Source organism: Armigeres subalbatus, chromosome 3, assembly GCF_024139115.2.
Source record: "Armigeres subalbatus isolate Guangzhou_Male chromosome 3, GZ_Asu_2, whole genome shotgun sequence".
In the NCBI taxonomy this organism is placed as follows: Eukaryota; Metazoa; Arthropoda; class Insecta; order Diptera; family Culicidae; genus Armigeres; species Armigeres subalbatus.
The window spans coordinates 428290508-428313981 of record NC_085141.1 but is presented as its reverse complement, the minus strand read 5'-3'; the positions used below and the strand labels follow the sequence as shown (position 1 = coordinate 428313981).

The window sequence follows — 23474 nt, the reverse complement described above, 5'->3', positions numbered from 1 at the left end:
CTAGAACATGAGAAATATAGAGGAAGATACAAAGTAGGAGGATGGAACGGACCTGGGATTGAACCCACGACCTCCTGCGTATGAGGCAGAAGCAGTAGCCATATGACTACCAAGCCCGCTTTCTTTAAGAAAAAGCCACCCGGTATCCAAAAATAAATTCAATCGAGTTTTTCATTGCACATCACTTAATCCGGATCGAGCGGGCTTGGTAGTCATATGGCTACTGCTTCTGCCTCATACGCAGGAGGTCGTGGGTTCAATCCCAGGTCCGTTCCATTCTCCTACTCTGTATCTTTCTCTTTATTTCTCATGTTCTAGCAATCGCTAGAACTGGAAATGGACTTCCATACCGTTTCCATTACTATTCCTATACCTTCAACTTGAGTATTCTATCAGTAATGATAGAATTGGAAATACTAAAGAGCTCGTTTCCTACATCCAATTAGAAATTCCATCAGTTACATTCTCCTATCTATCACATTAGCAGCGTTATCGTTAACCAAGGCGGACCTCTGCCTCTCTAACCTAACCCAAAAATTCCAACAAATTCCGCATGAACTCGTGGCAAGTGCAGAGGTATATTCGGCTTGCAGTGGGCGAGTGATTGCATCATCATTTTCTCCCCCTTCCCTACATTATTGACTTGCATTCTGACGTGGCAGGCGCCAGTATGACATAACAAATGAGATCACCAGTACTTGTACATTGAAGATGTGTGCTAGTCCCAAGCAAACATCTGTTGGTTCCCTGTGCAAGAACAGCAGATCTGGTCATAATGGAGTAACAACTACGAGCAGTCAATAAAGCTCAAGCTCAAGCACATCACTTAATCCGGATCTAATGACCAAATAGCACAACTTCACGCAAAATTTACTTGATCGAGATTATTTTCCAATGAAACATGTGTGTGGATGTTAGACAAAACTAAATACTCATTCCCTCGGTTTGCATTGTACAAACAATGTGTGGGGAAGAGTTAGTTCGGAGATTGAACTAAAAGAGCGCGGCTATGTGCCTGGTGTAGGGAATTTTGGCTCATCAGTACTAAACATAGAGTAGAGGTAAAAATATAGATCAGGTTTCGCGTGGCATATACAAAGGCATTTTCCTTAAAGAAAGTCCACCAATCACGTAACGTAAAATTTGGCTCTTTCATCACCCCTCCCCCTATCTTACACTATTTGTATGAATCCTCTAAAAATTATATGGATCGTCACACATCTCGCAACCCCTCCCAGCTTAACGTTGCGTAATTTATGAATGTTTCTTTTGATTAAATGAAATTATCATTTAGATCAATCTGTGTTTTTGTACTATGTTTAGGTGTACAACAAGTCCTAATACAATTTCATTATTTCGCTTCAGTGCTTTGTTCGCTAAGTCCTTTCTAACACCGAATTGCTTCAACTTATCCTAAAAACTTGTGATAATTTCCAATTATGTCCCTTTTTTCTTAGTTGTGGATTTTTACGCTTTGGAAGAAGTCTTATTTCGGCCGGAAATACGGGTTTGACATCATAACTTGAAGATTCATATGCGTACTCTTGCCCCACCGGTTCCTGCGTACTTTTACCCCACAGTCCCAAAAATTATTCAAGTAATGGTTTTGACTTCTTGGAAAACCAACCGGATTGGTGTTCTTTACCATAAAGTACTCTATACAATAGGTTATCGAAATGGTATAATGTTCACCTGATTGAACGTATATATGGTAATGAAATACTAGTTGCGGAAACCCAATGACCAAAAAGCTATCTAACTCCATATCTCCCTTGTTGTTTATTCAAATCGTTTACAATTACACATGATAATAGCCAGAATACCTGCCAAACTGATGCAGTGTTTCTAGTTTATCTCTTTTTATTACTTCAAAAAATCGAAAACGTACTCTTACCCCACGCGCACTCTTGCCCCACTCTACTCTATGCGGTATTTCGAAAAATTTCGTTACAGGGCATTCGAAACGAAATTACGCGGAATTTCGTGTAATTTGAGCGTGGCGAAATCTGATTTCATCATTTCGTTTCGTTTCGTAAAATTACAAAAATTTCGCTAGAAAAAACTGGCTTCTAACGAAATTTAGCAGAATTCCGCTGAATTTCGAAACAAATTTAAACTTAAGCCATACTTTATATTATCAAAATTTTAGTTGCACAGCAGGACATAATCATAAGGTTGTTTTCAAAGCCTTCAGTGTATTGTTAGAAATATCTAATAGAAAACAAAAAGCATCTTCAACTATCCTATCCTATTTTTTTACATAAGTGACCCGACTCAATATGTAAATAGAGTGTAAATGTAATCAGACGTGAATCCGATCAGTATAACTTGGTCAAAGAGGCAAAACCGTGGCGTGGATTCGTAGTCGTCCTTGTGAAGTCGTTTTTGAGCGCCTCTTTCTTATTAAAGGCCGATTTCTTCACCTTCGCTTACGCCTCAAACCAAGTTTTTACTGCATGGAAAAGCACGTTCAAACAACAGTTAGAATCTTACCTAAAAGTGAAAACAAAAAGTTCAGAGGATTGAAGATACTTCACACAACAGTCAATATTCGGTGAATCATCGAAATATCCTACATACAGTCCCCAAAATTTTAATTTACATTATTTGACTATTATTTGACTATTTGCACAATGTGAGTGCAAAATCGATCATGTTGCTGCTGGTCATGGGATTGCAGATAGTCCGGAGAATGTGAACTTGTTTCACAATTAATAATTAGTCGCTTAGGTGGCTTCACATAAATTACCTTTTCAACTAACCAGCGATTCCTTTCCTGTGACACTCATGGAGATGCAGAACATTCATATAACAATGAGTGTCAAGCTAATTTTTTTTTTCTCCTAATTCTAAATTGACTGTAAGGACGTGACCGACATCGTTATTGGTCATGAATTGGAAACTCCGAAGCAACAATGAGATTTTTTTTTTATTTATCCCAAGAAGATTATTCAATTTGTGAACTGTGCACATTTGCTTTTTCTTTGCCAATCATGATGAGCAACTCCGATGTGCACAGTTAATCAAGCTAAGCTATTCTTTGACTATTTAAACAATATGTAAGGAACATTGCAGACGTAGAGTCGTGGGCATTTCTAGATCTTCGCATGGAAATTGCAAAAAAAAAATCCAGAACGGGTTGAAGGATCATTAAAATTGCTGAAGGTTCTTTACTCACGTTTTTTTTAACTCATACTGACCATAACAACTGTTATCTTACACTTAATTAAAGTCGGTTGATGATGAAAATTTGACATCAATTTTTGCATGTCTGATATGCACAAATACAAAAGATCAGTTCGTCGAGCTGATTGTTTATAAAACTATGGGCCTCCGAGCCTCCTATCAAAAGTTTGAATATGAAAGCAAATGATAGCTTTTTGGTACAACTTTTTGTATGAGATTTCTTCATACCTTCGTGCCGTAGAAACTTTTCGATCACATTTGCGAAATACAATCTGAAATACATATCTTTGTGCATTTTAGAAAAGTACACAGCATTGAGTACAGGAATTCATGCTATTCTCCATTCTTTATCTGTGTATACGCCTGACAGATGTGGATAAATGTTTTAGTTAGTTAGAGTTGGCTCAATACCATAAAACCGCTGATGACGACAAAATGAATCACATAATCTTAATAATTCTTAAGTGAAGTAAGACTTTTAACAGAATTTAAGTCCGTACACGAAAAATCCCATAATTCATATTTTTTTATATACTTATTGCTATAAAACCGAACTGATAAATAATTCATCAGATTCGGAAGCACACACTCCACGATTAATTCGTTTGAAAGCGGCACAAATTCTGGGGTATTGTCTTATTGCCAATAGTTTATATACGGGAATACGACGATTTATCTTAGTCTGCTTCTTCTGTTGTTATAACTCTAAGACGGTTATTTGATTCGTAAGACAGTTATTTGGCTTCGAAAAAGTAAAATCAGAATTGAAAACGTAATGTAGTAAAACCAATTCAATAAAATAAAAAATTCCGCTCAAAAAATAAATAAAATTTCGTTTCGTAAAATTTAGAATTGAATGCACCTTGATTCCGTATCGTTTTAAAGTCTTGAAAGAAAATTTTTATTTCATTTCGTTCTGTTTCGAATCAACAGGCATTTTAAATTTTCTTTCGTTTCGTTTCATTTCAGTGTGTTGTCGCATACCCTTAATCAGTACCCGCTTAGCTGTGGAGGACGATGGAGGTCCTTCGTAGCTTTGTAGGGAAAGCACCTGCCTAACATACTGGGGTCATGGGTTCAAACCGTACCGAAAGAAGTGGTTACTCTCCAATACATTTTTAGATCTAAATCTTTCACATAAGGATCGATACCGTAAAGAGACGGAGAAACTTTACCGCGCTAATAACGCACGCAAGTTCTATGATAAGCTAAACTAAACCTGAACGGCGATATGGCAGACATCGATGGCGGTATGGTGATGAGCCTAGGAGCACGCGCGCACGACATATGTTTTTCTGCTCAGGATCTCCACCAAATCCAGGAGGAGATCGGTCGGCTGAAAAATAACAAAGCTCCTGGGGTTGACCAAGTACCAGAAGAGCTGTTCAAACACGGTGATGAGGCACTGGCTAGAGCGGTGTACTTGATAATTACCAAGGTTTGTGAGGATAAGATTGTTCCGCCGGAGTGAATGGAATGGTTTCATGTGATCCATCTGCAAAAAGAACGATAAGCTGGATTGCAGCAACTACCGCGCAATCACATTGCTGAACGCTGCCTATAAGGTACTCTCTAAAATTGTATACCGTTGACTAGTTTCCAGAGAATATCTGATAAAGTAATGGATTGACTGTTATCTCCATATTTTAGGGGGCTTTCTTGACATGCTGCCCTTATTTCGAGTTCAAACATGATTTTACTTCTGTTATCCTAAATACTCTTTATACTGATCATTGTAATTTTCTTAGTGCTGAAAAATGATAGTTCCATTACTTTTTCCCGTACTTACAGAATTGGTTTTAGAGATAATGACTAGACAAATTTAGATATTTTATAAGGAACTAAAAAAAATTTCGATTCCGAGACACAATAACGCAAAATGGAATTAAATGATGGAACGAATTGATTTAAAGAAACTGTGATGTAACGCCAAATAACAAAATGCATGTTTTTTCTGTTAAAGAGTTCTATGAGTAGTACTCGTTAGCGCCATCTTTGGAAAATGGCGTATACGTCTCATTTTCTGATAACGGCAGAAAAGACATTGCCTAAGAAGACGTGCATTACCAGAAAACCAAGAAAATTTTCCATGTGTAATCAAAATATCGTCCCTAAACTGAATGTTGTTTCGTATCCTTATAAACATATAAACAACCATCCACCTCCATCGGATATGCCCAAATCAGTATTCTTGTTTTGCTACCCTCCATCTGACGCATTAGCATAAAAATATCCAAATATTCCATAGAACACTCACCTAAGTCAGGCATCGAACTGGAAGGCTCCTCGTGTACGCTCTTCATCTTGGCCATCATGCCGCCACTACCGTTGCCACCCATACTTCCGCTTCCAACACCCGGTGGGGGTGGCGGCGGTGGTGGCTGCATTGAGGTCACGTGGTGCTGTTGCTGCTGCTGATGTTGTTGATGCGGATGGTGATGGTGTTGTTGCTGCTGAACGACCATCAGCGTTGCCGGAGGTGGAGGAAGATGCTGTTTACTGCTAGAAACCGCGGAATGCGGAGGAGCATCAATTATGATGGTGTTGGTAGTGGCAGGATGGTGGAGAGGTGGCGGATGCCGACTTGGGGGATTGCCGGCCTCGCCTCCGCCACTAACGGCGTTGGTTATGATTAGGCCATTCGAATTGTGGGTAGGAGATAGTACGGGACGATGGGACGGTTGGTGGAGATGCTGAGATGGAGACGCATGGTTGTGATGAAGGTCATAAAAACGTCCATCCCGAATAACGTGCACTTCCTGCGCCTGGATGGGCGCCACACTGTCACATGGCTTATTCGAAGACTTTGCAATTATTTGAATCCTAGCTCTATCCTGTCCAGCAGGTTGATGGTGGCCATTAGAAATCACCATGGAAGATGACGTAGAAACCGACTGGAGAGCCGCAATTTCAAGCTTAACATTTTCTTTACTTTCGCCACTGCGTGGTGAATACATAATTCGCTGGTTGTCACCGATTACGAATGTCCTTATTTCCAACGAGTCCTTCTCGTCCTGAGCCAGTTTGTTCAAGCACTGCATTTTTCTGGATAATTTTAATTAGTATATAGCACACTTACACTAGCTCTGACCGAGCGACATACTAATCTACATTCTCTTTTCTCTTCTTTCACTGCCATGAACTTGACGGCATTATTGATAAATTAGAATCATTTCATAAACATAAGGAGCTGAACTTGGCCTTCGTTTCGGTTCGACAAAAATAATTCAACATTCAAATACATGTAACAGTTTTTTTTTTCTTCTTTCTCTCACCTCACTCACCACCACATCACAGCAGGCACGGATAAATCGAATATTTCCCCCAAACTTTGTGTGCTTTTGTTATTTTTTCGCTCCCCTTCCTACACACTGGCTCTAATGTGCGAACGGAGCGCGCGAGTTCAAGGTCAATATTTTCGGAAACTCAAAATAAGATCTGTCGCCGTTGCCAGTGTGTTCAGCGAAACATACACATCGACGCGCTGTTGACTCGGTAATCACGCATTAAACACAAAAATAAAACCAGCATATAAACACAGTGAACCAGCGAGCCTACTGGGTTGGGGGGAGCACGTACATGCAGAACGGAACCCAAAGCAACCGTATATATGTCACTGACACTGAGCGAGAGAGGGAAACACTCACGAATCGAAAACAACAACAACGCCCTTCGCTCCTTTGCGTCGCCCAGCACTCACTTACACACCCTCAAGAGTGGGGTGGTATCACCGAACGGACGTTTTACAGCCAAAGGTAATAACTGTGGCACTGGGTACTTCTTATCCCTTCACATTACAACGCACTCGGACCACTCGGTTACTGCCGTTGTCGCGGTCGAACGCACTCACAGCATGCCATGAACCTTGCTGCGAAGGGTTCTCACGCTATCGAGTTCGCGTGCTGGTTGCTATGACGTTGGTCCTTGGACATATCCTTCGTAGTTCGATTCAAGGCCTTCTGCGCGCTCACTGCCAACACATTCCAACTGCGTCCTTCGCCTTGATCATACCCTTTCCCAACTTTCGTCTGCCGCGCCGTAAACTATTTCACGTTCAATGTCAATTTCAAGAATTTTCTTTCTGACTAATAGCTATTTTACAGACCACCAATGTTATTTCGGTCGTTCTTCTACACTCATGCCGCACAGTTTTGTCCATACAGTTGTATGTTATTAATATTAATCCCCAAAAAACTGTCGAAACGACCAATCTTCGATGTGACCATTTGACGTTTACGAGTTTAACACAGTCGCGTCAATATCCGTACATGTGCCAGCACTACTATTTGTGTTATTATTTTCCGATTCAGCGGGGAATCCGCGCCGATTCTGTTTTGTTCTGCTGCTGCCGTTTCGAGTACGAGCCAAAAATCGCGAATTCGCGTTCCTCTGCTCCGCTGTTGCTGCTGCTGCTAGTTTGCTGCCACTCGCTGCCACTCAGTACGAAATTCTAAAAAAAGACACGGGAAATAATTTTCATGGTCAACATTTCACCTTGAATAAGTTTATTACTTTTATGATTGAATTCGCGAGCCGTGAGAGGCTTTTGCACATGTATAAAGCGGTATCTGCGATACGGGCGAGCTTACACAAGCGAACACTGGCAGAACGGTCGTACGTTGCATGGCCTGCTGCTGTTGATACCATCAGCAGTTCCGTGCTACTACGGGAACGTCTCCCAGAGCCTGCTCCGTTTGCTGTCTCTGAAGTGCGGCGAGCAGATGAGTGTTATACTAAACAGACGGGCGATGATGACGACGGCGACAGTCAGGGCTGAAGCTGCTCAGCGATGATAATTTCGGGTGATCGCAAACAGGTGTGATAAACTGAAGTGGTTTGCGTGCAGTTTGATTTTTTGGGTATGACACACGGTATTTACTTTCAAGGTCGCTTATTAATTTACGGATTTTGTTTTGCGTATTTGATAATCGAAGAACGGAATTGCACAGATTTGTTCTATAGGCAGTTTAAAATAGATCTGCTCGCCATGGTCCAAAATCAGAAGCATGTTTCGAAAAACAAACTGCATCTTTTTATATGCAGGAGCATAAGGAAATGTCATCCTCCCAGCCTCTAAGTCTTTGCGTATTTAGTATATAACCTTACTCATAAATTAATCATTCTATTTATCATTTCTCTCGAACCATCTACAATCAAACCTCCAAGCAAAAAACCAGAAAATATTTGTTTCAATATGAAATAATTTACGTCCATGTTAAGCTCGTTTAGTGGAATGTATTAAACCGTCTAAGACGAATTAAGTACTGTCCATTTAATTCCACCAGTTAATTTTCGTTATCTTTGCAGATACGTATTTCGACCACAACTGTGTGTAGTACAAGACACAAGTACAAGACACTGAAGACGACCACACAGTTGTGGTCGAAATACGTATCTGCAAAGATAACGAAAATTAACTGGTGGAATTAAATGGACAGTACTTAATTCGTCTTAGATTTGTTTACGTCCATGACTCGATATCGAGTCATACAACATCGACTCATGGAGGTTTGACTGTACTGTTTATATTGCATGTGCTGCCTATGATTACACACTCGTAACAATCGACAAAAGTAGGCAATGTAGAAATAAAGCAATAAAGTTTATGATGTGTATTGGTATGAAAGTCCCATTTATTTTCTTTAAAAAAAATACAAACATTCTTCTTCCCGAAGAAACATTCGGTAGCAACATTTACATTATTTATTATTTTAACGCAAATCAATTGTATTAATTTTTGTTGAAGACAGATTTTTCCAGTGTTACTGTTGTTAAGTTGCAAAACAACTTTGTGAGTTTTTTTTTAGGAATTTTCAAGAACAAGCCTTTTGATTTCACCTAGTCAGCTGAAATAACTAACAATTTGAAAACGATTCATAAGCTTTAATCATGTGGTTTTCTCATCCAATTTGCAGCTGAAGGGAAAAATCCGTTCACAAAATCTATTTGAGTTGGCAAGATTCAACTTTGGGAGTTAGTAAGCAGAATAATTTTATCCGTACTACCTTTGATGCGCTGAAAGGATTAAAATTTGCCTTTCTTTCAAAAAAATTGACAGAAGACGAAATGCCCAGTGAACAAGGTGAATCGATCAGGTTGAGGACCCTTTGTAGACTGCTTGATTAGCTTCGTGCACTTATGAACCGAACATAATGAAGGCAACTATACGTAAGTTGGAAGGACCCCTTACTGTGAAAAAAAAAACAAATGCATTTCCAAATGATTTTTAAGAAGCGATGATAAACGACCATGTGTCTCCATGCATTTTTCCCGGTCAGAAAGCTCCATTTCACATTGCGTTATTTAAATGTTATTGTTATGATCACTACTTTCTCAATCACTCACTCAAAAGGTCGAAAGACAAAAGGTTGAAAGATGGAACAAATGGTCGAAAAGGACATAAGGTCGAAAGGGACAAAAGGTTGAAAGGACAAAACGTCGAATAGGGCAAAAGGTCGAAAGGACAAACCGTCGAACGGTACAAAGAATCGAAAGGGACGAAAGGACGACAGGACTAATTGTCGAAATGGACCAGAAGCTAAAAAGGAGAGAATTGCTCAAATTGATATTGTTTCATAGTAATTAGTCCATCTTTGGAAGTTGCCCATTCTTCAACTTTGATTGATGAAATAATTGTAAAATTTTGCTTGAAGTTAAATACATTTCTGACCCTTTCAGTCATTTGTTTCAACTTTTGGTCCTTACAATATTTTGTTCCTTTCGTCCTTTTGTCCCTTCGACCTTTTATCAATCGACCTTTTGTCATAGATTCCCTAAATCACCATATGAAGATCGAAGTCTCAGTCTACTAATTCTGCTACAGTGATCCCCATCATCCCCTTCTAATTCATCAATGGCTCTTCATTCCAACTGGAGCCTGCTTTTCAACTTGTTCTATTAGCATTTCCACCGTGTTTAATTGAAAGCTTTTCTATTTTCGCCAATTCCATGAATATATGTATCTTTTATGGCAAGTACAATGGAAACCAAGATGGAAACACTTTTTTCCACCCGAAAACATCCCAGGCCGGATCGAGAATCGAACTTTCTGGCCTTAACCGGTTAACCGATTCAATACGGATATACAATCCAAGACGGAAATCAGCTGTCAAAAATCAAATCTTGCTTTCTCCAGCAAAAATGTTAAAAATTAACTGTTCCATCCAGGAGAAATATTGCACAGGTCAAGTTACGGGAACTAAGATGATCTAGAGCATCCAAACTATTCTTGAGTTTTTTAAGTAATTTTTGGGTTCTTAGGAATCAACATCATACTTTACCAAATTCTTGTTGAATAATTGAAATTGAAATGCCTAATGATAAAATAATGCGCCTGCCCAGCGGTATAACAGATCTCTTTCAATATCTATAATACCCCAAACAGTCCTCACTATTTTTATTAGTTCTTAATATTTGAAGATGCTCAATGTCCTTACTAGTTTTATGAGTTGGAATAGCTTCAAGGTACCTCGTACCATTACAGACACACCACAGAATATTCTTATCTCTATATTCTAATCTCTATTCTATTCTATATCTCCGACACTCCAAACGGTCCTTGAGTACAGATCTATTTTTATGAGTTGGAATAGCTCCACGGGACTTCATTACACAATTTTAGACACATTACAGAATTCATTCTAAATGTACGACACTCCAAACTATCATTGAGTACAAATCTTAATATTCAAATCGATCAACATGAAGATTTTCGATGTCTCAACTATTTTTATGAGTTTTAATAGCTCCAAGGTACCTCGTCACACTATTATAGACACATTACAGAATTCGTTGATTTTCTACGACAATTCAAACTGTCTTTGAGCTCAAATCCTAATATTCAAATCAATCAACAAGAAGATCTTTGATGTCCCCACTATTGCCATGAGTTGGAATAGCTCCACTGTACCTCGTAACACCATTACAGACACACTACATACTTCGCTCGACATCTACGACACTCCAAATTATCCTTTAGTACAGATATTAATATTCAAATCGACCAACATGAAGATCTTCGATGTCCCTACTAGTTAGAATAGCTCATGTATGGTATCGTAGATATTCTGGGAATGTTATGATTTGTATATACTGGTGTAATGATGTCTCATGGGGCTTCTTGAACTAACGTACAAGCTCAGAAAACTATGGATTACTCTGTTGATCTAGTAGACCTTCAATATCTGAATTCAAGAATGCTTAGAAGTACCGTAGATATTCTGGGAATGTTATAATTTGCATATACTGGTGTAATGATGTCCCATAGGGTTTTTGCAACTGATACATAAGCTAAGTAGCCGTTGAATTAATCTGTTGGTCTCATAGACCCGCAAGATCTGAATTCAAGAATGGTTTGAAGTATCGTAAATATTCTGGGGAAATTGCATTTTGTATATACTGGTGTAATGATGTCCCAACTAACACAAAAGCTTGGAAATCTATGAATCACTCTGTTGGGCTTGTACACTTCCAATATCTGAACTCAAGAATTGTTAGGAGTATCGTAGATATTCTGGGTATGTTGAATTATGTATATACTGGTGTAATGATGTCCCATGGGTTTGCTACAACTAACACACAAGCTCAGGACCCTATGAATCACTCTGTTGGTGTTGTAGACCTTCAATATCTGAACTCAATAATGGTTTGGAGTACCATAGCTATTCTGGGGATGTAGATTTTTTTAAATACCGGTGTAATGTTGTACCATGGGGTTCCTACAACTAACACACAAGCTCAGGAGCCTATCAATCACTCTGTTGGTCTTGAAGACCTCTAAGATCTGAACTCAAGAATAGTTTGGAGTACCATTGATGTTCTGGTAACCCTGCATTCTTATAAAAATAGTTTAATTATGGCTCAAGTATCATCGCCAACTTCATATTAGAATTGAGGCCCCGTAAAACGCTTTGTTGTTTATTTATATAATCAAGATCTGAACTTACGGATGGTTTGGAAGCTCTAGAAGATCTCAAAACAATTATTTCCCCCCATATTTCTACTTTTTCATGGTTTGCATCCGTTTTTGAAGCAGTATGTCCAAAATTTATGTTGAAATGCGACGAAAAAACGTATTGAATCGGTAAACCGGCTACATCAGAATATACCATTGATCAGCTCCACTAGATGACGCCACAATAAAAGTGATTTTTTTTTTTATGACGATCTTCGATCATCGTACTTCGATTACTGAGCTACGCCATTTCGAGCCTAGTTTCTGAACGACCATGATAAATGACTGGAACTTGTCTACTGTAAAACCTCTTTTTAAGCTTCCTCATTTTACGCTCCGAATTCAAAATTTTTACATGAGCTAAGTATTTCGGATGTTCATTAATTTATTATTTATCAGACTAAGCCCGGAGTGGCCTGTGCTGCACATAAAAGTCTTCTCCATTCAGCTCGGTCCATAGCTGCACTTCGCCAGCCACGCAGTCTGCGGAGGGTCCGCAAATCGTCCTCCCCCTGGTCGATCCACCTTGCCCGCTGTGCACCTCGCCTTCTTGTTCCCGTCGGAACGTTGTCGAGAACCATTTTCACCGGATTATTGTCCGACATTCTGGCTAAGTGTCCGGCTCACCACAGTTTTCTGATTTTCGCGGTGGATGGTTCTCCCAACAGCTGTTGCAACTCGTGGATTTCGGATGTTCAAGGAACAACATTTATGCTTGCACGCAAAGTGGTATTACCTGTTGTCATTGGCTATAGAGGTCTACGAACGCCATAGAGTCATGGTCTGTGGATCAACCTCCGCTGTGGAGGCAGTTATTAGGCAGTTAAACAAGTTGTGTGACCTCTACTTGCTATTCGTTTACATTCAAAGCAGTTCTTGTTGTTATCGTGGGTTCCAGGTAGTCTACGAACTCCATAGAGTCAAGGTCGGTGCATCATCCTTCTTAATGGAGGCAGTTGTTTGACCCCTTCTTGGTTTATGTTTGTATTTTAAATAGTTCTTTTTGTTGTCGTGGTCTCCGTAATGGAGGCAGTTAATAAACATTAAACATTTGAAATGGGCGCATTACATTCTACGTACCATAAAGGGCATAATATAAGTCTGCAACGCACCCACAGTGTACGTGACCTTGGTATAACTCTGGATTCCAGTTTGTCCTTTAAACAGCATTATGTAGATATCAAAGCTAAAGCCAACAGACAACTTGGTTTCATTTTTAAAATTTCCGACGAGTTTCGCGATCCTCTTTGCCTCAGGGATCTATACTTCTCGCTTATTAGGTCAATATTAGAATTCGGCTCGGTAATCTGGTGTCCGTACCACTCTGTCTGGATCAATAGGTTAGAGGCCGTTCAAAGAAGATTCGCCTTACGTAATCTTCCATAGAACGACCTGAACGACCTGACTACGCCCGAAGTGGACACTCCGGTTAAGAAACAAATTCCAGCTAGAAGGTTGATCGTACAATTACGGAATGCACGACCCTATACGAGTTCTACGCACTGTTCGATTCCAACGGCATCTTGTCCACCATGTTCCGGAGCAGAATTTGAAGAGAATTATTGATCTGATTCCGTAATAATCATCGTCCATAATAAGTTTTCATTGTTAGTAGCAGAGCGTAAAATATTCGAAAATTTTTGGTGAAGTTCACCTCCCTTCACTTGTCAGCTCACTTCAGACGCATTCATAGTCGGCTCTGGACTGTCAATATTCGATTGAATATTAGTCATTGGATATTTATGCACATTCTACAAATTGATAAATTATCTAAAATCTAAACACGATTTAAATGAGTGAAGTTATTTATCACATAGAACTGAATCCGATTTGCATCCGTGAGGCACTTTCAATGGTAAACATCAATATAAACAATGCTAATTATGTTTTTTCTGCACATAGTAAGCACACTCAGTGACAGTTGAATGAATGAGTTCGTGGAGTAGTCGTCTGACTATTTCATTCTATGTTTTGAATAATCATGCGATGTTTGTCAAAATTCGGACTGAAGTTGCTTCATGAAGATGAATATTTTAGGCTCTGGTTAGTAGAATGCTATATGTCAAGTTCTTATAAGAAAAGATATGTTTTTACGTCAATTTGAGCATGGCCAGCAATGTCAACTTAAACTGACTTTTTCCCTTATCAAAAGATAAAAAGAATCATTAAGACTCAAGCCAGATGAAAATGTCTCAATAAATAAATAAATACACTCGATTCTGTTTTACACGGATTTTTTTACACGGCCGTGTAAAAAATTATATACAAAATTTTGCGAAGTTGCTCCATTTTGCATGATTTGTCGAGAAATCATAAAACTTTTTTACACGGATTTTCAAATTTTAAACTGAAAACTTTTTTACACGGAACGCATCCCCGTGTAAAAAAAGAATCGGTGTAAATAAATAACTTTTCAAACAGGCCAGAAGATCTTTGGTTACGTGTGTAGATCTTAAGGCCTTTTCCAGGGTTTTCTTGGATGACCATGATCATGTGCAATAGTTGCATTCTATCCTATGTATCACAAAACACTGGTCCAAGGCCTAGGATGTCTTCAAAAACCTTAAATACTTGAAAATGATGATGAACGTCTTACTGTATGTCATCATGGATATGCACCACTTATGACTTCTTGGCGCACCAAAACATCTTAAGACCTCAGCACTCAAACAATTGGACGACCATGATAACGAAAAAATTTGGACGACCCTAATACCAAATTTGGTAAAGACACATCTTAAGACTAGAATTAAGATAAATAGGTATCAAACTTTGCTTACCGCCAACGGGGTCACAATGGGTCTGGGAGTGAGAATGGGTCATCGCTCTCAGCGGCAGCCTGGAGGTCGTAGAGCAAAATCGTTCAAAACGTCTCTTATATTTTAGTCTTTTTGCCTTCAGATACATTCAATACATTCTACAAGCATTCTAAGTAGTTGGAACAGTGACCCATTCTCACCCCCATTTCACCCATTGTCAGCCCCGACGACGGTACCTAAAAGATAGCAAACTTTTCTTACGCTAACAATTGCAAATAACGCTCCCTCTTTTAACGCCCAAAATCCGAAATAACTTGCTTAGTGCAAAATTCATCTGAACGTGCTTAGTGCATGATTTGCAAGAACGACAAACATCCCACGTCGGGCAGGAAATGCCAGGTTCACACGAAAGTGGTCGAAATCCATCACATCCGGGTCGAGCAGGGCATTCTCTACGCCTTAGCTCAAAAAGAACTAGAACCTCATACCTGCCCAAGCCAAGTTTGCGACCTTGAAGAAAGCCATCGAAGGACTGCAGAATGAAATCAAGCGGAAAGAAAAAGAAATGAAGAATCTCGGCAAAGAAGCATCGGAAACCGACTGTAAACTGTCAAAAAATGGCACAATCGATAAGGAAACAGTCGACCACAGTGAACATCAAGTGAACTTGGGCATCAAAGACCAGATCATCAGTAAATTGCGAAACGTGTTGAAGCCCACAGACCCACAGAAAAAAAAACAAACAAACACGAACCAAGTCGACCAGCAAACAAAAATAACGATCCGCGACACACAAGCGAGAACAACATCTACGTAATATTCAGTGAGTGTAACCCGCTAAAGAATATGAAAACGATTACCCTAATGCAGGCACCATTCAAAAGTAGTCATGGACTTCAGCAACGGCGACGATGTCACCACCTCCCGGCCGAAATCAAAGCGTGGTGTTGATTGTAAAGGAAAAAAGTTAGTAACTAACAAGCTCAGTTTATCTTTCTTTATTTACATATGCTAATGTATTCCCTGTTAAAGAAGCCTCCCCACTATTAGGACCGGAGTTTGCTTCATCAGCACTCTTCAATATGATCCACAAACTCAGATTCTTCACCGAACTTCTTTTTTTGGCCCATTGTTTCTCCCTTCTATGCCTGTTGTGGGCTCTAGACCACCAAACCCTTGCAGCCGATCTTCCTCCTTTGATTCTCAACCTCAACTCCGTTGAATGAACCACCGGAAGTATTGTCCTCCAGTGGAAGCCAAGCGAGTTCTACAACAACTACAGTGACTTGGAGTTTCTGTTAAATAGGACGAATGTTGTAGTTATCGCGCTGCAGGAGATCCAATGCGCCACTCAAGCTGTCACAGATCGTTCGTTACGCGCTGAATATCTGACAGCATTTCTGACGGTACACCTTTCACCCTGATCGTCGTTTTTGCTGATTTTCCGGTAATCTAATCTTCGGAATAAACTCCAGAGACTACTCAAAGTTCTGCCGATGCCGGCGTTGATTCTCGGTGACATCAACGGCTATCACCAGGCCTGGGGATTTTTTTAAAAATAAAGCTTTAAATAAAAAAAAGCCGCATCGAGCAATCTCAAAGGAATCATAATGTTCAGCGTAGCCACCGATCCTGAACGATGACTCAATCACATTCCACAGGGGAATCAGCGATCGGTGTCACGTTAGTCTCGCTAGTCTAGTTAGTGGGTTGGCTCTTCTGATCTAAGGATGGTTTGGGACCGACCCGACCGATCCAGCGCTGCGCTGGTTGCAGACGCCCTAGCTGACCACTTCCAACTACAGTCGTCCTACCGGCTATATCCGGAACACTTCAGGAAAAAGCAGTCGGACCCGACAACACAGCTATCAGTGTTCCAGATTTCTTCTGACAGTAACGAGGATTACAACCAACCATTCTCGCTGGAAGAGCTGGAGTTCACCTGCGGAAGGGAGAAGGTGGGAGAGGCCCCAAAACGCCCACGAGGTAGAAACGCCCATGAAAATCGTTACAGTTAAGGTTTAGCAGCGATCTACTACCGTGTGGGACCGAAATCCGTACAGAACCGAAATCCGTCCACCTTATGGGTTATCAATAAATAAAAGGGGATTGAAGGTAAATAATTTAGAAATAATTTATCTTATCCTGTTCAGATACTTGACAGTTAGCTTTTAGGGCAGAGAAATTGAAAGTAGGCTTTGGAATTAAAACAACAAACATCAAAAACATATCGCCACCTACCAAACGTGGACTTTCTGCCGCCATTTTGTTTGTTGGAAGAGCATAATAGCACCAAAGGCAACTATGTTTTAATTGCTAATTACGAATCATTACATACGATAAGCGTAATACAAATCGAAGGGATCGCTTCTTAAGGTGCGTATTGAACTATTTACAATCAGAAAAATATATTAAGCTTTTTTAGTGGAATGTATTAAACCGTCTAAGACGAATTAAGTACTGTCCATTTAATTCCACCAGTTAATTTTCGTTATCTTTGCAGATACGTATTTCGACCACAACTGTGTGGTCGTCTTCAGTGTCTCGACTTAAGTCGAGTCAAGTACAAGACACTGAAGACGACCACACAGTTGTGGTCGAAATACGTATCTGCAAAGATAACGATAATTAACTGGTGGAATTAAATGGACAGTACTTAATTCGTCTTAGACGGTCTGTTTACAATGGTAGTTAAGCCAATCAGTCTGATTCAAATTAAATATTTAGTTGAAAAATAGCTGTACGGATTTTGATCCTTTGTGTAAATGTGCAACACTTCAAAAGTAGAAGCCTTCATGCTCCTGTGGCCATGATAAACGCTTCATTTGCATTCGATTTCTATTTTCTAGTGACTTTTTCATATACTAAGGTGCTTAAGTGTACGGATTTTGATGCCCCACGGTATTCAGCACCAGCAGTCAATGCTTGACTAGGGCAAATTGCCCCTCCTTCCCCTAACCATTAGCACTATATTATATGGATATGCTGGTCAGCATATCGATTTAGAATCCTTAAACCTAGACTCACAACCGCATCTAGATACCTGGAGTTTTGGAACAAATAAATCACTGGAAGCCTACTTCAGTTTATCAAGAACTTCCTTTATAATCGCTGTTTTGAGTTTCTGCTTGAGAACTGAAAACTCAAAACAGTGAAGAAGGAAACCGAGATTTTCCAAGGTCAATTGTTGTTACTCCGATGGAGAATGTTTTCGTTACGCTACCCTGTTTTCAAATCTTTATTTAGATGTTTTTTTATCTTTAAATTATGTTCAACGCCAGATGTTACGCTTCCCAAAGATCCGGGTTTACGCGGATGACATCCTCCTAATCGCGACTGGGAAACATTCCCAAATTCACGATGTGGCCAGATGGGCCAAGTCAACCGACTACCGAATGTCGGCAGAAAAATGAATCAAACCATCGACGACTCCGTTAGCCGTTAGTCCACTACCATCAATTGTACCGTGATACCCACAAGAAATCCTGGGTATTACAATCGACAGGCGGCTGATTTTCCGTGACCAGCTTAATCGGATCCGGAGCGATTGTTCGACATGCTCAAACCCATCTACCGACAAAGGACCAGAATCGACTACCGCACAAGGCAGCGAGTCATCAATGCCATCATCAACAGCCGCCTACTCTGCAGGTTAGCACTAACAAGCAAGAACCTTCCGGACGTCCTCACAACAGACCATTCCGGCACGAAGCCACCACTGTCCTCTGCAGCAAATCAAATATTTATATGTAGAGAACTACGGGCAGCGATAGAGACTGCAGCTTACGCGACCGAGTGAACAATGCACTCGGTGATCTGTGCCAAAAACGCCTTCCCAGGATTGCCGGCCTCCGTCACTTAGAACCGAGAAGCTGGCGGAGGAGCGGTCCTAAAACGGATTTCTTCCTAGAAGATAAATCGTATCCGGGCCCAAGCTCAGACCCTATCAACGGCCAAATCTCAAACAAAATACCCGGACTCTTAAATCCTTTTCACGAACGGGTCAAAAGCCAACACAGGTAGGCTGAAAGTGTGTCACAGTGTTTCTAGCGTCACAAAAAGTGAAGCAATGTGGATGTATCATGAGAAAACAAAAACCATTCGATTTTGGCAGCATAAATGTTTTGAACGTGTTGCCAAAATCGAATGGGGTCTGTATCTCTAAAAGCAAAAATTAGTGTACATATTTTGAGTTTATTCATTAATCATCAATTTTAATCATTGCATACATCGCTTTTATTCATTAATATTTAATCATAATCATATAATTTTTATAGCTTTTAATAACCCTATTTGGAATAAAGGTTACTTGCTTTTTGATCACTATGCAAATTATTCAATTTGATTATTCATAATCATTAATCATTAATCATACACATATTGTGTCAACATTTATTCATGATTGGTAATCGTTAATCACACTCCAAACGTTTTATTCATTAATCATAATCGTTAATCATTGTCAAAAATTAATTTAATCTTTAATCATAATCATTATTCATTGTCAAAAACGAATAAATCATTATTCATAATATTTAATCATAAAGTTGAATGATTTAATCATAACAATTTTAATCATTCACTGGAAGCTTTATTCATTAACGCTCTGACAAACCATGACACAATTAAAATATTGACGCTGAGGCATCCTAAAACTTGAATTTTCATTGATTGTCCTCTCGTAGGATCAAGATTGCTAGCCTAATCAGTGCCCTATGGATTGAAATACGTGATAAAAGTTGAAATGGTTAATTCAAAGCGATTATTCGGAATATGAGTCAAAATAATATCTTAGAACCAGCTATCAGTTATCGGTCATGTTTGACCACTTAAGAAAAGCGTTACCGCAAATGGATATAACTTGGCTCCAGAGTGATTGATTTGGCCCCAGAATATGGTTTTGCATACAAAATTATAGAAAAAGCTTCAATTAAGAGTGGTTGTAACTACGTAAAAAAAAATGAAAAAGAAATCAATCTTTTGAAAAGCTAACTTTTGCATACTAGCTTCAAGTAATTAATAACGATATGACCCGAGGATTGCCCTTCGCCCCTCATTTCCAAGTGGTCAAAGCCGGCTGCAAAACGAGGATTAACCCTAATAAATCTTTATCAAGACTGCATAGGACCGAATCTGGTGTCTTCCCATTCCGCTATCGTGCGCAGAAGGCTATTTGCCGAAAAGCCACCGCATACGCTTCCGCCATATCCGGAAACCACAAGATACCTCTCCTTGTTAAAGGGAATCGGATCCTGCAAACGATGACCGGGGCCAATCTCCTCACATTGGCAAGGGTCCACTGGCATGAACCAAGGAGCTGGCAATCCCCAACAGCTAACATAAATAAACCGCTCCATTGCGAAGCGCTTTAAAAGATGGGACAACAAGGAAGCCCGACTTTAGAAATCACGAGCACCGCTATACTTATGGTTTCCTTTCAAGAGAAGTGGTCGGCTATGGCGTTACTGGGAACAACTTGACGGTGTCGGACAGGCTTCCTGAACAATGTAACAGCTTCTCGGTGGAAACCGCAGCTATGTTTATTTCCGCAACCACTTCTCCGACAAACCGGTACTAGTCCTGACGGATTCCGCCAGTGCCATCGCTGTGGTACAAAACGGTCACCGGAACATCCAGACATCCAGGCCATTCTCGCTTGCGAACAACAGTCGACAACCTTCCCGGGCCACTGTAGACACTCTTACTGGAGTCAATCATCAAGGGAAGCGTTTCACGACATTGGTTTCCCGCCTTTTTCGCTGCGAACTTATTTTTCAACTTGAATTTTAACTTAAGTTTGTGAAAATCAGCAAATAATTTGCCGAAAATCAGTTAACAGACATCATTTTTGTCGGGATATCAGTTTTTATTTTGCTGGGCAAACGGCTGCTGTGCGGATTTCTGCCGAGCTGCAGAAATATAAACTGAGTGTGTATGTTTTACTTGTGGATGGTCCCCAAGATGGATCTGAGGGTTGCTGCTTTCAGCCACCTCCCCTGCCAGTTGCTCCCTTAGCACTGGCGATATAATGACAGGTGAAGAACTTAAGGCATTTCAAAACTCACAAAAAGAAAGAATGAAATTATTATTATTATATGCAACATCGCTTAACTACGGTAACGTTGGTATTTTAGACTTTTGACTGTATTTTCTATAATTTGTTTCGTAAATATGGTCATAAATATGAGTATGAAAGAGGTTAAAAAGACACATGATTCCTATTTACTTAAAGAAAGCTTAGCAGAAAAACACGCAAAATATACCGAGACAACCACACACCGCATAAGAATGCACGAATAAAATCGTTTACCGATCAAAATTTTTTCAAAATCGCATTATGGTGCGAGGCTCATCAGTTTATTTATAAAGTTTCCCGCACAGTATGCTATTTTACGAGTTTAGTCCAGTTTTATGTGTTGACATCGCATATTCCTGCAAACAAACTCAAATGAAATCAGATTATCTGTCAAACAGAGTTTGTTATCACAAACTACATCGCAATGTATAACAAAGAAACTCGCATAAAAATCGTGCACATCGCATACAATACCGTGCAACGTCGGATAAGAAATTCACATATATCGCCTCCACTTTTGTACGTAAAGAATGTTTTCGCGACTGGTATGCGATGTAAATTGTGTGCATAGGCATCGCATAACAAAAAATCAATTCTATCATGCATGCATTCTGGTTGTCTGGGTATCCAAAAGTCCAAAATATTTTCAGATGTTCAAAATACATCATTTTCCCTACATCCCTTTATTTGAATTCTTAAAATTTCGTATCGGTCGTCACATCTTTCAAAGCTGCTTTTCATACAAACGCGGGACATGAAATTTAATTAAATATTTAATTGGATAATACTTTTTTTGTAACGTAGTTACAATCGCTCTCAATTGCAGTTTATTTGACCGTTTTAAATGCAAAGGTTTTGTCTTGTTAAACAAGGCTCAGCACAGTTTGCTTAAATTTCAATTTCGAAATATTGCTAACTACTGGTTTCATAAAGTAGATCGGTTCTACTTTAAGATTATTTGATTGTAAATATGTTGTTAAACAAAATCAATAAAAATTAATAATGTTGCCAATGGATTGCCGTAACCGTCTCAAGTTACCATTCGCGGAATAATTAACTTTGCAGTCTATCTGCCCCATAATCAGAACAAATACATTTTTGTTCGCAGAAAATACTATCGGTTCATAATTGTTTCTGGAACAATTTGAAATGTGTTTCATGATATGAGAATGGTACGCATGTATGTATGTGTGTATATTTGCGCAAACTGTTTTGAACATATTCTGGTTCGTAGGTTTTGCTGTTCAGTAGCTTACGAACAAACTTTTGCATTTGTTGAAAACATACCAAATTTAAGATCATTTCTAATATCAGCAAAGAGTACCAATCTAATCAACAACTACAGCCCTGACTGTGAGTTCTCCGTCCCATTTAAAACAAAAGCCACCGTTCTTGTCACTTGATTTACTCTTCGCTCTTTTAGCAACCAGTCCACACTCATCTGTTTCCCGGTATCGTCACACAACTCGATGTTTTATGCAAAATAACAATATAAATTAAATCTAGAATTCACCTCACCTCAACAAGTTTGGCGTGCGCCGAAGAGAAACAATCAAAGCTCAGTTGCAATATTCCGGTCACCCACTGGCAGCGCGGCTTATCCTCAACAAGGCTCGTTGTTTACACTAATTGACGTAGGCGTACGCGTGGATTAGACTTCGTTGAGTCACACTTGTCCCATTAGCATTTCAAGCTGTTTTGCTTTTCACCATCCCGCTCCCGCCGTCCATTCAATATTCCAGAGGAAGTCTTGGTCTTTTGTTCAGATCGATTCAGTCCACAACGCCCAACACACAGCTCTTGATAACACACAGTCCGTAAAAGTCCAAGGACACACAACCTGTCACAGTCTTCTATCCCATCGCTGAATATCCAGGAAGCGATTCATTGCACAACTATATGCCTCGTTGCTCATATTTGGAATCGATTCATAGCGGTCCTTAGATATATCCAAGTAGTCCTTGAACTCGTATGAAACCTAGTAATCCATGCTTGCGTTGAAGGGAAACCTTGGATGCTCCTATGGGAAAATTGTTCGTTCATAACAAATCAATCGCAGCAAACCGAAACCGATTGTAACAGACAAGGTGCACCGAAAGTACACGAACCGAACTGTTGTTTTCTGCGTTACAAGTGGATTCTTAACAGGGAAGAACGCGACCGGAGCTCGCGAGGCTAACCAAAGTATCAACCAATTCACCCAAAAGATTTCCCTTTACTGTCGCTTTCATTGGGAATGAATAGGTGATGTACCACCACACAGTCTGACCGACCTAACAAACATTCCGGTTTCCCGGCACTTGCAGAGACTGCGACGACGGCAAAACATGCAGAGAGAACCCAATCTCGACCCGCCGCGAGTCCAGAGTTCTCTCGCTCTCATTCTCTTCGTCGTCGTCGTCGTCGTTGTTGGTCGCGGTCCTGTCTGCATGTACATAAGAACGCCACCTCCTGCTGCCCGACTGCTCCAGAGCGAATGGGTGGCAAAAAGGGGGATCTG

General features: G+C 39.9%; 1 protein-coding gene across 4 annotated transcripts in view; it reads right to left on the bottom strand.

Annotated features, from left to right (window-relative positions):
- The window catches only part of LOC134227501 (ecdysone-inducible protein E75-like), a 220689-nt gene extending 197521 nt beyond the window's left edge, over positions 1-23168 (bottom strand). Inside the window, exons 1-3 of one of the 4 annotated variants that reach the window (XM_062709040.1) lie at positions 22493-23168; positions 6462-7636; positions 5444-6231 (exon numbers count right to left, since the gene is read on the bottom strand). In XM_062709040.1, the coding sequence (XP_062565024.1) occupies positions 5444-6227 (784 nt within the window). In that variant the 5' untranslated portion in view covers positions 6228-6231; positions 6462-7636; positions 22493-23168. Of the gene's footprint in view, positions 1-5443; positions 7637-7698; positions 7856-22492 lie in introns of those variants that run through there. The other 3 variants (XM_062709041.1, XM_062709042.1, XM_062709039.1) reach the window with 3 other exon arrangements.
- Between the last annotated feature and the right edge of the window lie 306 nt (positions 23169-23474).